At 41.4% G+C, this 15,362-nt stretch overlaps 4 protein-coding genes across 12 annotated transcripts; 2 read left to right on the forward strand and 2 right to left on the reverse strand.

The window, feature by feature from the left end:
• Positions 1 to 761: 761 nt before the first annotated feature.
• LOC116915875 (forkhead box protein L2) lies at positions 762 to 3,703 on the forward strand. 5 transcript variants are annotated; one of them, XM_032921018.2, is made up of 8 exons: positions 762 to 1,260; positions 1,607 to 1,709; positions 1,806 to 2,175; positions 2,243 to 2,394; positions 2,473 to 2,680; positions 2,751 to 2,869; positions 2,950 to 3,031; positions 3,108 to 3,703. In XM_032921018.2, the coding sequence occupies exons 1-6, from the start codon at positions 1,249 to 1,251 to the stop codon at positions 2,815 to 2,817; spliced, it is 912 nt and encodes a 303-aa protein (XP_032776909.2). In that variant the 5' UTR covers positions 762 to 1,248; the 3' UTR covers positions 2,818 to 2,869; positions 2,950 to 3,031; positions 3,108 to 3,703. The 5 variants fall into 5 exon arrangements, with proteins under 5 accessions (XP_032776909.2, XP_032776906.2, XP_032776905.2 ...); XM_032921015.2 differs by having other exon boundaries at positions 764 to 1,260; positions 1,334 to 1,709; XM_032921014.2 differs by having other exon boundaries at positions 764 to 1,260; positions 1,337 to 1,709.
• A 2,549-nt stretch (positions 3,704 to 6,252) lies between these two features.
• On the reverse strand, positions 6,253 to 10,651 carry LOC116915877 (coatomer subunit beta'). 2 transcript variants are annotated; one of them, XM_045168845.1, is made up of 12 exons: positions 10,494 to 10,651; positions 9,941 to 10,099; positions 9,802 to 9,879; positions 9,632 to 9,746; positions 9,408 to 9,556; positions 9,091 to 9,347; positions 8,686 to 9,018; positions 8,421 to 8,620; positions 8,109 to 8,350; positions 7,897 to 8,039; positions 7,386 to 7,828; positions 6,253 to 7,300 (listed from the first exon to the last, which is right to left on the reverse strand). In XM_045168845.1, the coding sequence occupies exons 1-12, from the start codon at positions 10,539 to 10,541 to the stop codon at positions 6,558 to 6,560; spliced, it is 2,910 nt and encodes a 969-aa protein (XP_045024780.1). In that variant the 5' UTR covers positions 10,542 to 10,651; the 3' UTR covers positions 6,253 to 6,557. The 2 variants fall into 2 exon arrangements, with proteins under 2 accessions (XP_045024780.1, XP_032776910.2); XM_032921019.2 differs by lacking the exon at positions 10,494 to 10,651 and adding an exon at positions 10,172 to 10,275.
• Positions 10,652 to 11,171: 520 nt separating this feature from the next.
• Positions 11,172 to 12,207, forward strand: LOC116915882. 4 transcript variants are annotated; one of them, XM_032921026.2, is made up of 3 exons: positions 11,172 to 11,380; positions 11,515 to 11,641; positions 11,705 to 12,207. In XM_032921026.2, the coding sequence occupies exons 1-3, from the start codon at positions 11,306 to 11,308 to the stop codon at positions 12,070 to 12,072; spliced, it is 570 nt and encodes a 189-aa protein (XP_032776917.2). In that variant the 5' UTR covers positions 11,172 to 11,305; the 3' UTR covers positions 12,073 to 12,207. The 4 variants fall into 4 exon arrangements, with proteins under 4 accessions (XP_032776917.2, XP_045024781.1, XP_032776914.2 ...); XM_045168846.1 differs by having other exon boundaries at positions 11,173 to 11,380; positions 11,708 to 12,207; XM_032921023.2 differs by having other exon boundaries at positions 11,174 to 11,380; positions 11,437 to 11,641.
• A 1,419-nt stretch (positions 12,208 to 13,626) lies between these two features.
• Positions 13,627 to 14,940, reverse strand: LOC116915881. Its single transcript, XM_032921022.2, has 2 exons — positions 14,396 to 14,940; positions 13,627 to 14,291 (listed from the first exon to the last, which is right to left on the reverse strand). Exons 1-2 carry the CDS (start codon positions 14,836 to 14,838, stop codon positions 14,036 to 14,038), a joined length of 699 nt encoding a protein of 232 aa, XP_032776913.1. The 5' UTR covers positions 14,839 to 14,940; the 3' UTR covers positions 13,627 to 14,035.
• Positions 14,941 to 15,362: the final 422 nt, after the last annotated feature.

Consider the following 15,362-nt stretch of genomic DNA (forward strand, 5'->3'; position numbering starts at 1 on the left):
AATTACAACTGAGATTCATAACGACAAGCGGGGCCGCCCGATTAGTAGCCAGTTATGTCTGCTGACACCGATGTCGTTTTCTAACGCAATCATTGTAGGCAACAACACGACGGATGATTATGCTAGAAATAATCGTGAAAGAAATTAAGGCCATTTCAGTTTCGCCTTCAGTTTGAATTGAGCCAACTCTGCTGAAAAGTGACCCATTGCTCTCAATCGGCTCATCTTCATCCTTGTATAGCCACCAAGAGTTTTGTAAGATCTTAATATAGACGCATCTTGCTGTTATTAGCTAATATTACTGCTGTGATCGATACGGAGCTGTTCGTATTGGGAAATCAATCGTATCATGTTTTTGTTTTTCAATTTGCAAAAACAGGACCTTGTTCCACTGGAATTATGAAATCCAACGTTTTCTAAGTTGTAACCATGCAATTTAAAATCAACATCGCAATCTGGGTAAAATACTTAAAGGACAGGTGAAAAACGACATGACACCCTACTAGGCCCCTACAGTAGACATTCTTCTCTTTCCCAGTGGAAAACAAGGATGATTCTAATGTACACAGTGATGAAAAGGGAAAGCATCGGGACTCGTTCATGTTTAGGTTTCACGGGATTGGATCTTTAAGAGGCGCCGGTGCAAAGGGAACAGCTCCGCCCTCCCAGTTACGTCGTCGGCTTGTTCCAATTGGACGAAAGCACAATGTTTTTCGTCAGTAGCCGAAAAGAAGAATAAGAAACAGCCAAATGGGAGTATGCACGTTGTGTATGTGTGCATGCTCAAACACGCACGCGCATGCCTTTGGCCCGTTTGCGTCGTTTAGACGAGAACTCTGTGTCTGGTGTGTGAGGTCTGTCTTTATAATCTTCTGGTGAAGAAGCTACTACATAACACAAGTGAAACTGGCCGAGAAAACGATTGAATAAGAAGGTTTGATGTTGAGCACAGCTAGTAACCAATAGCAAGCAGGGCTGATCACTTGCATAACAAATCATTTGTTTTTCCCCAGCTTGTGTTTGCAAGGGAAAGACGTACTGTGTCAATATTATTTACCGGCGTCAACAGTGACAAATCCAGTTTAGACGCAAAGCAATCGACAGAATTGCACGTGCATATTTGTGTTTGCAACGGTTGTGGTGATTGGAAAAAAGAAACAAGTTCAAGTTTAATTCGTCACCGTTTTACGTCATAGCAGCGACAGCAAGAATCTACCCATTGGCCCAACATCCTCGGTCGTGGCAAATATGATACGAACGGTAAGAATTGAATATCTTATAACGTTAAATGGCAGCATAGTTTTCTAAAAGAAGACGGCTCGATCTTTGGCAGTAGAACAGACAGAGTAGAAACGCATAGCTTACTCTCATTGGGCTTCGTATTCGATGTGAAATAGAGAAACGGTGACCCACGCCTTTTGGCTTTGATAACCTTTGATATGCGCTCTCTATCTTCGATGGCCTTTTTACCATCGTCATCTCTGCTGCTTGCTCTGACTGCTGCCTAAAATCTATATGAGATGCGGGCCTTATTCAGTTTCTATGCAACTCTGATGCCTGATGACCGTTATTTGGCTGCTGTATGTCTGTGATTGTGCCGCAACAGGACATGATGATGGATCCGTCTCAGCAGAGCGGCCTCAAGATCAAGCAGGAGATTATCACCACTCCGACACCATCGCCATCTCAGCAACATCACGTGCTGTCTAGTAAGTGGCAAACAGAAATGTCCAACCAAGAACAAAACAAATAAACAAAATTAACTTTGAGAAATTTCTTGCATTCATTCTCGGTGATGTGATTAGGTTACCAACAACACGTCAGCAATCAACAGCAGCAGTACTTTTTGCAGCAATCAGCGATCGAGGTTCACCATCACAAAAATCATTTGCCGTCGTACGCGGCCGTTCACCAGCAGCAACACGGAGATCAGTTATCAATGAAAAGATCTGTCGATCACCACAAGGAACAATCTTCTTCATCGTCGGCGCTGCAACAACAACATTCGACGTCGGCAACGAAATCCGAGACGGATCAGCAATTGTCGCCAGCACAGCATCAACAACAATCGGATTACAATCCCAACATAAAACCCCCCTATTCATATGTAGCTTTAATTGCTATGGCCATCAAAGAGAGTCGTGAAAAGCGGCTGACCCTGTCCGAAATTTACAAGTTCGTGATTTTGGTTTGCGCATGTATTTGGCCTATTTTTTTAAACGTTTCATTTTGTTATTTTCAGTTACATAACTAAGAAGTTCCCTTATTACGAGAAGAACAAAAAGGGATGGCAGAACAGTATCCGACACAATCTAAGTCTGAACGAATGTTTCGTCAAAATCCCACGCGAAGGAAATGCGACGGGCGATCGTAAAGGGAACTATTGGACCCTAGGTAAGACATTCTCTTTCCAAACATTGATCATCTTGAACATCTTTACAGCAAATTTGCATGATTGCGTGTATCAAAAAGATCCTCAATATGAAGACATGTTTGAGAATGGAAATTACAAGCGAAGACGTCGAATGAAACGACCGTATTCGATGAGCAACAGAGCAGCGGCCGCAGCTGCCGCGGCCGCCGCTAATTCAGCCGCCGCCCTCAACAAGTCTCTGTTCAATTCAGACGCGTTAAGTGGACATATTGGCCGTACATTTTTCGCTCCACCAACCTATTCTCCGTAAGACACCGTAGTTTTGTTTTTGGGTTCCCCATTTCAATGGTTTCTCGTGGTTTATGTTCTTGTGAAGGGCCGCTTGTTGGACTGGAGCCCATCATCAGACGTCTTCACCTCACTTATACATCCGCCCACCATAGCAATTTCAACGCATTGCAAGCACCGTTTAGGAAATCGTCACTCCCGCCTCAGGTATAATATTACTTGATAAGCCACACGATCATTTAAAGCTGCAAAAAAAATGATGTGCATTTGAAATCGAAATATTTTAGATGCAGCCATCTCTACATCAGCCGCATTTCGCTTATCAATCGATGGCCAATTACCCGACCATGTCTCACAGCAATTTACTTAGTTAGTAGCTCTCAGTACTATAAGTGATTAAAACTATAAGGTGAATCAGCATGTCAGCATTCTCTTTCTGAAATAGACGGCCATCACCTGGCGGGAAATTCGAGTTACGCTAGCGGATCAAGTCCACTCGCCTACGCGGCCAACGGATGTAGCAGCAACCGGCATCACCACCAACAGCAGCAATCCGTCAGCAGTAGTGCTGGTGGTATTGAAACAAATGAAGCGAGTATGAGCCGCGAGACGTCGATGACCGCCGTCAGTGTGTCGACTGCGTCTTCTTCCGCTGATCTATCCGCCAACTTTCCCGTCACTAACTCGTCGTCATCTTCTTCGTCGTCCTCGTCGCATTACCACTACCATTCGTCTTGGAATGAAGCCAAGATCTAAATACATATAGTACAGTTGTTATACACACGTCAGTCACTAGCGCCAGAAACTGGTCACAATGAGATGTAATGAAGAGAAGAGAATAAGCAAACAAGAAAAGACAAATTTCTTTCTATAACTGTTTAACATTTGGTGTTTTTATTTCGCCTGTTTGTTTTTGTTCTCCAAATTTCAAACATGCACCAAAAAAAAAATTATTATATTATTACTTTAATGCGAATATCTCGTTTTTGTCTTGTTGGGAATCTCACTACATTACACATTCATCGTGCACAAAGAAGAAAATATTTACTTTTTCCATCCTTATTTTTGGTATAGTTTCCATTGGCACGCGGACAGTGTACAATGCTGGCTTGCATTTAAAAAATCTCGGTGCCCTTTTGCTTTTTAAACTGATACGACATCTGAAACGGAAATCGGAGAAGTGTTGCGTTTAGTATAGAAGAAGAAATCGCTAGTGTTCAGGGACTACACGAACTTCTTATTTCCGGAGTTGGAACACACGAGCAGCCATTTCTTCTTTACTTTGTGAAAAAATTCCTTCACTATATACCGCATAGGCCTGCTGATTGCCTACACTGTATGCTGCGTGTAACTATAGCTATCCTATATAAGTGGGACTGGAAGCATCTGGCCCTTTGCTGGTGGTATCTAGTCTTGTCAGTTGAAATGAATCGACTCCAGCTCCATTCCCAGCTGCTACCAAGTGACGCGAGTATCTTAACTTCCGTTGGCCGCGACGACTTGGCTGCATAATTGTTCTCACTATTCATTATTTCACTATGCGTTTAGGGTAGACGAGAGCACCATTCCGTAGGAATAAATTACTGTTCGATCACTTTATTTTATTGTTCTTAAGAAATTCGGTGGTTTTTGGCTGAAAGTTGTGCTGTTACACCATTTTTTCTGATGACGACGCGGCAGTTCGGTCGAAACAAAACGCTTTTTGAATATCTTTGTTCTCGCGTTTGAAAGAAGCGTGTGAGGGCGCACGATTAACGGACCCACGCGTGACCCTGAGCGGCTCAAGCGTTTTCCTTAAAAAAGTGTCAGTCGGGAAAAGGGTCGATAAATCGCCAACAGTTTCGCACCTGTTGGGGTTATTTCACTGTTGCCGCTGTTTGCCATGACTTTTCAGCTTCTGTTGTCTCTCTTTATTTTTATGAATTTATTATACCTCATTCCTTTTCTTTGTTTCTTGGTTCTTCTTCTCTATCTGGCTGTTTCAGAAACATTTTCAGGATTTATCATTTGATACCGAATGATTAAAGAAATGCACGACTAGTAAATCCTAGTGCTTATTTTTAGTGAAGCGACGTCCTATTGAACAACAAACATAAACACAAATTAGTGTATGTGACTGGTCTGCTGTAATTTACTGGTATTGCATAATTTTCAAGCAACTACCCGGCATACTTTCCTAATAACGTAATATAACGGCAAGCAGCGCAATAGATTGAATGTCATCACAGAAAAAGAAAATATTTTGACAAATAGAGTCATCGTTGACCGCCAACGGATGTCCTTGATGTTTGTTTTTTATGGTTACCGGCTTGGCAGTGCTTTTACCATACACAAGATGCAAACTGAGTTCTTTCACTGCAGTTTAGAACTCACGTCATTTTATTACGTTTACACCTGATTCTTCCTTCTACTTTCGCTTGTTTTGTTTTTATTTTTTTAGCAAAAGAATGAGCACCATAGACTCGTCTAAGTGGGAGAATATTTCGATGGTAACATGACTCCATTGTTTAGCCTCTGAAACGAACTTAACGAGGGCTAAATTGGCCGTATGTGTATGAAATACTTTTGTTTTTTGTTTGGTAATAAGAACAACATACAGAAGGATGAAGCGGGTTCTTCTTCTAGACTAAAGTGGATATGGATTCAACAGGGAAAGTTTCAGATGGTATCAGTTCACCTTCTTTTGAATAATAGACGTGAAACTTTTGGGTCCCTCTCCCGCCATATCTGGATAGCACTACACGTTGGAAACATCACGTCGCTCAGCAGCTCTTTGCTACCTACCGTTTCAATGGTATTCTGTGTTTGTTTTTTAAAAAATCTATACACTGGCACTATACATATCCTCTTATTAAGCCAATCCTTTTGATTTCTTTCTCTTTTTTTAATTCTTGTACTTTCACGCAACAAGTTTTTAACCTAGAATACACTGAAAACCGACAGTGCAGTAAAGAGGCGATCGAATTTCAGTAAAAACTTGCAGCTTCTGCCTGGCTAGGTCCGACTGTGAAGCTGTTGCTGATATCGACAATGACCTCCGAGTTCCATTGAGATTATAGTGGTAATGTCCCTCTCTCTCCACAACTTGTATCTCTCTTTAATAGGGGGTTTTGTTGATAGTTATTTCTTTTCGCGTCGTCTTCTATTTTTTAAACCTCACATCCGCGTTGAGTCACGTGATGTCATGACAAACTCGTATTTCGATATTGGCATATCCAACTAAATCGGTTTACGTTCGTTAAAAAATCAAAATTGGATCTCAATTGCAAGAATAGTGCGGACCACCCAGGCAAGCCATTGGCGGAGAACGATCTCCCTCTTGCACGTACCGTAGGCCTACCGCGACCCCTTTCCCGTCTCCAAGACGCTTAACTTCTTGGCAGGTCCAGGGTTCCGATGACAACTAAAACGTCATAAATGTCTCGCTCGTGTTACACGTCTTTAAGCGTTTAGATCACATTACCGCACGCAACCGTACAAAGTATAGGCGTTCCAATCGTTTCGTTTTGGTCTTTTTAAGCATTTTGTTTTTTGCCTGCAAACTATAAATCCATAGTTTTCTCTCTCACAGAACCCTTACGTGAAACAAATGAAGGATAGTACTTTTATATTGAACTCAAACAATACTTAGTTCAAGTATAACAAGAATGTAATTGAATTGTTTCGTTTGTGGAGAATGATGGAACGGTGAAACACTTAGCAACACTATGGAAATGGAAAATTCCACATCGTCTTCCCCATTACTATTGGAGGTCTCTCCAGGGACAAGAAGTTAGATGATATCAATTCTTTTGGGTATCAGCCACGCGACAGCCGAAAACTTAAACCAAACACGGGCAAAAATATGTGTAGTAAAAAAAAAAAAATCGTTATAGTTGGTGGTTCACTGCCATATCTAATCATCGAGGAGGTCGTCGTCCAAATTAACTTCGGACGTGTCGACGTTATCGTCTAACTCAAGATTTTCCAAGTCGAGTTCCAGATCACGGTCAAGTTGGCTGGAAGCCTGAGCTGATTTCGTGTCAGAATCCGCAGACTGGAAATCTTCCACGTCGTCGTCCAACAGATTTTTAGGTTGATTGGCAGCCTCGGATGCAGGCTTCGTGGCAGATTCTGGGACCGCACTGACAGAAGCGATCGAATGGTGCTGCACACTTGCTTCTTTAACTTCTTTTTCTTCTTCTACAAAGGGCACTTTGGTGGCTGCAACGTGATGAAACTGATCATTTTGTTCAGCCAAACGCATCTCCTCAACAGGATGTCTCTCCCAATTGTTGGGCAGCGAAGGGTAGGCCGAAGCCGGCATTTGCTGGCGCCTCTGATCGAGAAACTGCTCCGTCTTGAGGGCGTCCATTAATCCAGGGAAGAGATTGTCGTACTGGGCTGGGTCGGCCAGACTCTGACTGGCTTTGGCATTCACCTGGCTAAGACTGAGCTTCCAAAGCTGAACCACTCGCGAAATTTGGCTAGGCAGGTAAGTGCGTGCAAAGAAGGCAGCCTCAGGAATGCGTTGGGTATTGATCAATATCTCAAGACAAGCGTTCAAATCGCCACTCAGAAAGCGCGTCAAAAAAGCAACGTTGTTCATGCCGGCTCCAATGGCGTCGTCACCCAATCGCTTCACCATATCGGCGTTACCTAAACAGTACAACAAGTTATTAGTGATTTGTGACCGTCAATGATAATTGCTGCACACACACACACACAAAAAAGAGTAGCATACCGGAAGCCGTGGCCAAAAGGAGTAGGCCTCCGAAATCCTGGGCCTTATGAAGACACTCTTGAGCTAATTCAAACTGGCACTTGGTGGTCGCCAGATCAGCCAGTTGTTTCCACTTATGCTCGCTCTGGGCTTCGCAAGCCAGTTGATAGGCTAGCTGCAACTGTCCCAGCTGTAACGAAAGTTCGAAACGATGTTCGGGATCGGCGGAAACGGCCAATGCTTGCTCTTTGAACCCCTGCTTCTCGAGAAAGTGAGCAACTCGGGTTCGTTGCTCTTTGGGAACTGAGGGGAGAACTCGATCAGCAGTTTCGAAATCTCGTCGCATGACCGCCGTCTGATACTCCAGCACCGAGAGCTGCAATCCGTAGGATACAACATTCAACTCCTTGTCGCCCAGGTAGAGGCTATTATCCTTGGGAATATATCCCAACAAGTACATCACTCTGAAATCGACAGAACAAATTATTTGCAAAGGTTTTCAATACGGGCTACGGTTTTGCCAGATGCATACCTGTCAAGATGGGCGACTGTCACGATTTCTCCACCGACGTAGTAATTCAGGCGATTGGCACTGTTGGTGTAGATAAAGCAATCGCCAACCCAAAGGCCCGTTTTGACACTCTCTTGCACTTCAGACAACATTTCGAAAGCCGTCTAAAATACAGAAAAGTCCTTGATCGAGACAGAACTCGATTTCTTTAACATTTCTTTTAATTAAAGCACCTCAATTCCAGCATCATCTGTTAGGCCTTCTTTAGTTTCGAAGCTCTTGGCTACAGCATCGGCATCGTAACGTAAAATGAAATAGCTGTCTTCGGTAGAAATACAAACTAGTTCTCCATTCTCCGACCAGTATACGCCGCGTGGTTGGATCTCAATTCGGCGAATCAACGTGAGATTGTCCCATTCGTAGAATGCTAAACTGTTGGCTGACCGGACACCAAGCATTGCACCACCGAAAATTCCTGAACGTGTGGCAATATTATGTTAGTTGATTCTCATCCGGGTTTTCAAGCAAAATGCATAACAAATTACCTTCCGCCCCAAGCTCAGGTTTAAACTGCTTCTTTTCCTTGAAATTCTTGAAAACTTTAACAGATGTGGCACTTTCACGAACGGCATACTCGGAAGAATCAACTGCCCATACGAATTCCAACGCTGAGCCGAAAGCCTTGTTGCGCAGAGCCATAGCTGTGTAAATTATATACTCGCCGTCACCGCAAACAACGACGAACCTTTTTTTCAAACAAGATTCCTGTATTCATTACGTTTTAAACACGCAAAAGCTGTTGAAAAATACCTTCCGTTTGGATTATGAGCTACTGTTTGCGGATAGATCTCACAAGCACCCATATCTTTAATAACCAGTGGAAGGCGTTCGCCATCCTTTATCTCCGAGTCTGGCAGCGCTTTGAGATTAGCTTGTTGGATCTCTGAATGCTTAGCCCAGATGATTTTTCCACTTTGGTCCATCGACATGGCAGGTTCCTCTCTACCTAACTTGATCATGATAGATCCTTCATCATAACCCAGGGCGATGTTATTGGAACCAGGTAAACAGCAAATGGTCCAAACACGTTCCAAACCATAATTGAGTGTAGTCTCCAGCCGATAGGTATTTGAATGCCATACCCTTTATACAGAAGACAATTAACATATTTGATGAAAAACATATGAGTATGGAATGGAAGAAACTAATAAGCACCTGACGGTTCCATCTTCAGAGCCTGTAAGGAGAATTGGAAGTTCAGGATGGAAAGCAACTGACGAAATGTTCTGAGCATGTCCTTCAAGAGTTTGCACGCATGTTTTATTCTGATAATCCCATATTTTTACAAGACGATCGTCTGCTCCGGAAATTAAATAAGGTTTATCGCCTGCGTGGTAATAGTCCACACAATTGACGCCCTTCTCATGGCCCTCAAGTGTGAAATTTGGACTGTTGGATCCCAACTGCCAAACCTAGAACAGAGAAGATCTAATTTAATAACCACAGCAGATAGAAAAATAATATCATAATACCTTGACTGTTCTATCAAGAGAGGCAGTGGCAAATGTATTATTATCCTTGGGATTAATGACAATTTGCATAACATAATGAGTATGTCCTTCAAAAACCTGTTGACATGCCCAGTTCTTTTCCCAATTCCACAATTTAATTGACATGTCATCTATTTAAAAAAAGGATAAGTTTTACACTTTATCTGTTTTGAATACTTCATTTTGTACTTTATTTTTTTACATACCACTACTTGTCAATAAAAAGGGCTGAGTTGGATGTACAGCAATAGAGCGGACATAGTCTGAATGGGCTTCAAATGCTGTGACACGATCAAGTGTGTTGTAATTGAATACTCTCACCTGTAGATATTGTTAGATTTACATTCAAGAAAGTTTCAAAGAAACAAAATCATACCTGCATATCATCTGAGCCACTAACAACCCAATTTTTTCTGGGGATAAATTTAACAGCACGAACAGGTAAATCACAAACCTGTAAAAAAAAACCATTTGATCAACTTCCTAAAAAATAATCAAACATATGCATATTGCACCTCAAAGGATTTGATGATTTGTTGCGATTCATGGTTCCAAATATGAACATTTCCATTGTACAAGGAAGCTAACATCCATGGCTCTGTTGGATGCAGGTCGACACTTTTAACGCGATCGGAACGGGCGGTTAGCCTGCGTTTGATATCTAGTTTCAATGGCTAAATAATATAATAATATTTCGTTAGTTTCTTTAACGGTGGTGTTCGAAATAAATATCATTTATGTTAAACCATTTTGTTATGAAGACGAATCGGACTACGTGGCCGGTAAAGGGAGACTTTTTTGTCGATCTGTCATCTCTCAGAGCAGTATTGCCAGATTAGACTGATGGCCAAAGTAATTATTATTACAATTTCTTTCTCCTTATACTTTAAATTTACTAAATCATTTGATGTATCCTAATTACCATCTTTTAAAAATGTTTGTAACGATATAGTCAATATCATGACATTAATAAGAAACATAAAAGTGCCCAGCTTCCTTTGCAATGGCAACACCGATCCGTTCAAAACAAACCGAATATTGCCGAACTACCGAATATCTAATGGATACGGCTACGATTATTATCCGAGTTATTCGATCATTTGAGTATCGAAACATTCGAAATGTGGTCTTGAAGGACGTGTCGCTTCTTTTAACAACTGAGGAATTGAAAACAAGAATAATTAAAGAGCTAAGTGTTGCTCCAGGACTACCACCACCGTTCCGCAGATACGACTATGATACTTTGAAGGTAAATGAAGCACCAGATTGTGTTACTAATGACTGCCATCAAATTAATATGCTCTACAGATAGAACATCATGCATATGGTGCAAAAACAAATGATCCAGTTATTAACCAGGAGAATGATGAAGGCCTGATTCTTAAACCAGGATGCACACTTGCAAAAAGTAATGTGAGGCATGAAACTGAAATTTCTTTCTTTAAGTATGATGACTATTTGAGGTATAAAAACAATCCTGTCTTGAAATTTGGATCCAGTTAACTGCGTAAAAGGCAATTTTTTTTTGCACCACATCATGCTTCAACCTGTGCTTGTTGCAGTGATTTGGTATTCATTCATTTAATAAGTTTGCATCAAATACACTAAAATATGTTTTGATTTCTTGAACATTAAATGTGAAAATTTGGCATACTTTCTATTCATAATTATCCTATTGCCGAAAATGGCAATAAAGTATTAGGTCGTTGTTATGGTAGGAAAAAAAAATATAAAAAAAATCGAGCAGACGAAAATTATTGGCCTGAGTTGGGGCATGGCAAATGCCGCCATGGGGCTACTGTTGATAGGATTTGTTTTGTTGTGATGATAGAGACCAATAAATTTCTAGTCTGTCTGTGTTGACATGAAAATTCTGCAGGATGGACAAAGTGAAAAAGTATTGGCAAACAGTTATAAAAGAGAGAGAGGGCTACTGGAACTCTTTGTTTAGCAAGGTAATGGCTTGTTACTTTTGAAGATGTGCATGATTCCACCGCTTTAGTTAAACTAGTATGAAGAAGAAAAGGAAGGTGTTGATCTTCGATCGTATATCGATAATAGCTCATCAAGGATTTACAACTTGTTGCAGCTAGCAGTTGGTAATGAGGAGGATGCCACTTCAGAACATCCATGTACCAAAGTGACACAATACCATGAAGAGCAGCCTTGTGATGTGAAAGATGCTAACATTCAACTTTGTGATGATGGAAACCAAGGTATGTTTATCCTGTTTGTTTTCTGTGGCCTAAGAGTAATATTATCTTGTAATGTTTTGCCAGCAGAGGCAAAACAAAGAGAGTTGACAAATTCAAATCATCCAGTTGCACAAGTGAAAAGGGCAAAGCCTGCATATGTTGTCGAAATTACAGCAGATGAAGAAGATGAAAAATGGAAGTTAATTTTACACTCAACTAAAAAATTGAAACTATGTGATTCCTCAATGAAGACTAAACATGATATGGATGACTTTGTCACTGATGATCAGTCATCTCAAGTCATCTCAAGTGGAAGTCCTCTTAGCGAAGCCTTAAATGAAAGCTTTGCAACAAACGTCTCTAAGCAAAGTGAGCCGTTAAGATACGTTTGTCGCCGTTTTAAACCAGGTAGCTCTAACGCACCATCTCCGAAAAGATTCAAGCTTGTTTAAGCAAATTTTATTTTTTCTGCTTCTTCATACCTAAAGTCACATAGTTTCAAATTTGATCTAACCCATCATGTTGAATCATTTTAAAATTTCACAACAAAAGCTAATGTGCACGAATAAATTACCAAACATTGTCAATTCATCTTTTAATAGTATGCTGTCTTCTGTGCTCACAGTGTAATGTGGTAATGTTCGATCACGTTTTGTGACTAACTACAGAATCGTGAATGCTCTTTTGTCCAACATTGGTAAGAAAAAATTAGCTTCACTTCGTTGAGAGATTATCTCTAACCTAAAACTCCAGTGCTTGATTTACTGTACCCTACATTCCGATATTACAACTGGTGATCGCTTGATCAACAGCCCGCACTTTTGCCAATAAAAATCATGCTTCCCGTTTCTCAGTGGGACGCTAGCGTGATCCCAATTGACTGAAATGCAGAGCCTAAATGTGATGACGAAAATGCATGCAGTTTCAACGTACACAGTAGCCATATTGTTAAATCCAAGGTCTTGATTGTAACCTTACATGATCTTGGAAACGCAGCATACACTCGCCTTCACAGTAATTATCGGACAATGGTCTGACGATGCACGGTCACGCCCAAATCCAGTCAACGTACGAGAATTGGCTCTGCGCTGCTATTTCCTTTGGTCCTGAATGCGTACGTTAATCATGCCCATTCGGCACTCTCCAAGCCGAAATATTCGTGAAGGTTCCGTAATTACACGCAAACTGCCGGTTTCAATTTCTCCGCCTAAAGAAAGAAGTATGGTGTGCGTGCAGCTTCTGTGATCCGCACGCTCGGTGCGATGATGCGTGATCTGTTTTTCTGATTAATAAGCTGTGCGGTGAGAGGAACACGTTCAAAGCCGGTATCCCGCCGGTCAAATATTTAACCTTCAACATCTGCATTTCTCGTTTCTTCTGTTCTAAGACGGATCTTTGACCCGATGAAATTTTGCGCACTGCTGGTGTAAAAAGTGCAATTTGCTGCTCAACAACACCTAATATCTATAATTATCCTTCATTATTTTGTTTCTGAAATATTACCAGACCATGAAGATGAAGTGTAGTAAGAGGATGTTGATGATATCAAAACATATCAGTATTGCATTTCCATATGGCTGGCTGTAAAAGAAAATTCGTTTTGAAAAATCTATTCAAACATGAAATAAAAAGATGCTCAGTTGTGTAATACGTATTTTACGTTATTTCCGTCCTACTTAAACATTTTTAACACTGAAAATTTTAAAGTAAAGTCTCCACTGCATAATTTTACTGATCCTGATCCTGATCCCGTAAAGCGAATAAGATTTCAGTTGTTGAACAGAAGGCTGCATCCACTTCGTCATATAGAACAGGATAAGTCAGGTCTTTATTATTATGCATGAGGTTGATGTGACATAAGAAATCCAGGAATTAGGCCGATGCCTAATAGAGAACGATGTGATTGATTGGCTGTATGTAAAATTTTCAGATACGACTACGCATAACGAGAAGCTATGCATATTTGTATAGGAACTGATAGTACGCAAACGGCTGTAAACTATTGGTTTTCATTGCTGCACTGTGTATTTTAATATTATTACATTGTAATCTATTGGCTAGATGGGTTGGACGGCAACGTTTTAGAAACTGGCAGATGCCTTCATGGAAAGACATTTTGCTTGGTTTAGATCAACGATAATAGATGTTTACTTTAAGCTGATTATTCTTCTGTCTGGTAGAAGAGACGTGGTTTTTCCGGTCAATCGCAAGCTGACTGCACGGAATTTCAATGAAATCGCCAAAGAATACATCCCGAACCCATGATCAACTTAAATATATAAAAAAAAGGAGGGGGAGAAAAACTGCCGCAATGAGTCGAAGAATTGCGACTCATTGGCAGCGTAACAATTGCGGTAACAATAAAATTATCGGAGACTTGGGTCAATTTTCACAGGGCTAAGAGAATGATGAAAGTTATTTTCCATTGCCAGTGCAAGTGTTGAAGCTTGTGGTGCTTCTGCATGCGGCAGTCAAAATGGCAGTGTAAGTGGTAGTCGTGGTGGTGATGCTGGTAGATGTTCCGAAGGTGACCAAGAAACGACCGCCACGAACTGCCTCGGGGGCGTTGAAACCGGGCTGAACGACGAATGGAACCATAGGTTGGGTAGAGCGGGCTTGACGATCAGCATTTGACTCGACGGCAGGAGCGGCAGGCACGACTTCAGGTTCGCTACGAATGCAAAGAAATGGATAGTTATAGTTTGACGTTTTCAGTGCAATAGAATTGAAAACAATGTAATAGAAAATAGGCATAATTTTGTTATGAATACTCACTCGGAGCGGGAAAAGATGCTGCCAGTTTCCGATTCATCTTCTTCGTCGTTGTAGAAAAGTCCACGGGCTTTCTGGCTGGTGTTCAAACCGAGACCACGACGACGACGGCCGGAAGGAGAGCAGATGGAGATGGCACGGGCTGAAGTGGTGCAGGTGGTAGATGTGGTAATGGTGCTGGTAGATGTTGTCGTGGCCAAAGTGATGGTGACAGTTCCCAAGAAAATACGACCGTCCTGTTTCGGATCCTGGCTTTCGAAGGAAGGGGTTGGAAGGCCGGCACGGAAGTAGTTGGATTGTTCGGGGGCGTAGCCGTTGTCGTAATGTGGCATAGGAGGATATGCGGCAGGATAGCCGTAACCGTAGTAAGGGTATTGCGGATCGGCTTCGGCGTTGGTGGCGACTGTGGCGGCCAAAACCAATATGCAGCTCAGCGCGATATTCATGATTTGGTCGATGGTGAATCGCAATTGGAAATGAATGGATTGAAATGAGAGTTGCCTGTACTAGCTTCGATGTTGGTGGTTTCAATAGCTACTACCGTCTGCTTATATACGGATGAGGAAAGATGGTTTTATCGCTTGCAATCCTGCTCGAGGTTTCGTTAGCTCCTGGCCTAATGTAAATTTAATTGGGTATCAGTGGATTTCTCCAAACTATAGACAATATTCACAACAGCGTTGAATGCCTATAGGGCTTCTACGATCCACTGCTCGGTTGTCAATGAACCCGTTCTATCCCAATAGCACATTGCATCACTTCCTGTTCAACGCTCGTGAATTAACATATCGACTTAGACCTACTTGTCGATTCAATTAATATTTAAGTAGTCCATTTTTTTAGAACGGGTTCAAGGCTGATTTACTTCTCCGACATATAGAGTCAATGAAACGTGTTTGCGCATTTCATTTTTGGCATTTTCATTTGTACTATAATTTGCAAAAGAAGCTCTATATACTAAGCTGTGAAA

This window comes from Daphnia magna, linkage group LG2 (genome assembly GCF_020631705.1).
Source record: "Daphnia magna isolate NIES linkage group LG2, ASM2063170v1.1, whole genome shotgun sequence".
In the NCBI taxonomy this organism is placed as follows: domain Eukaryota; kingdom Metazoa; phylum Arthropoda; class Branchiopoda; order Diplostraca; family Daphniidae; genus Daphnia; species Daphnia magna.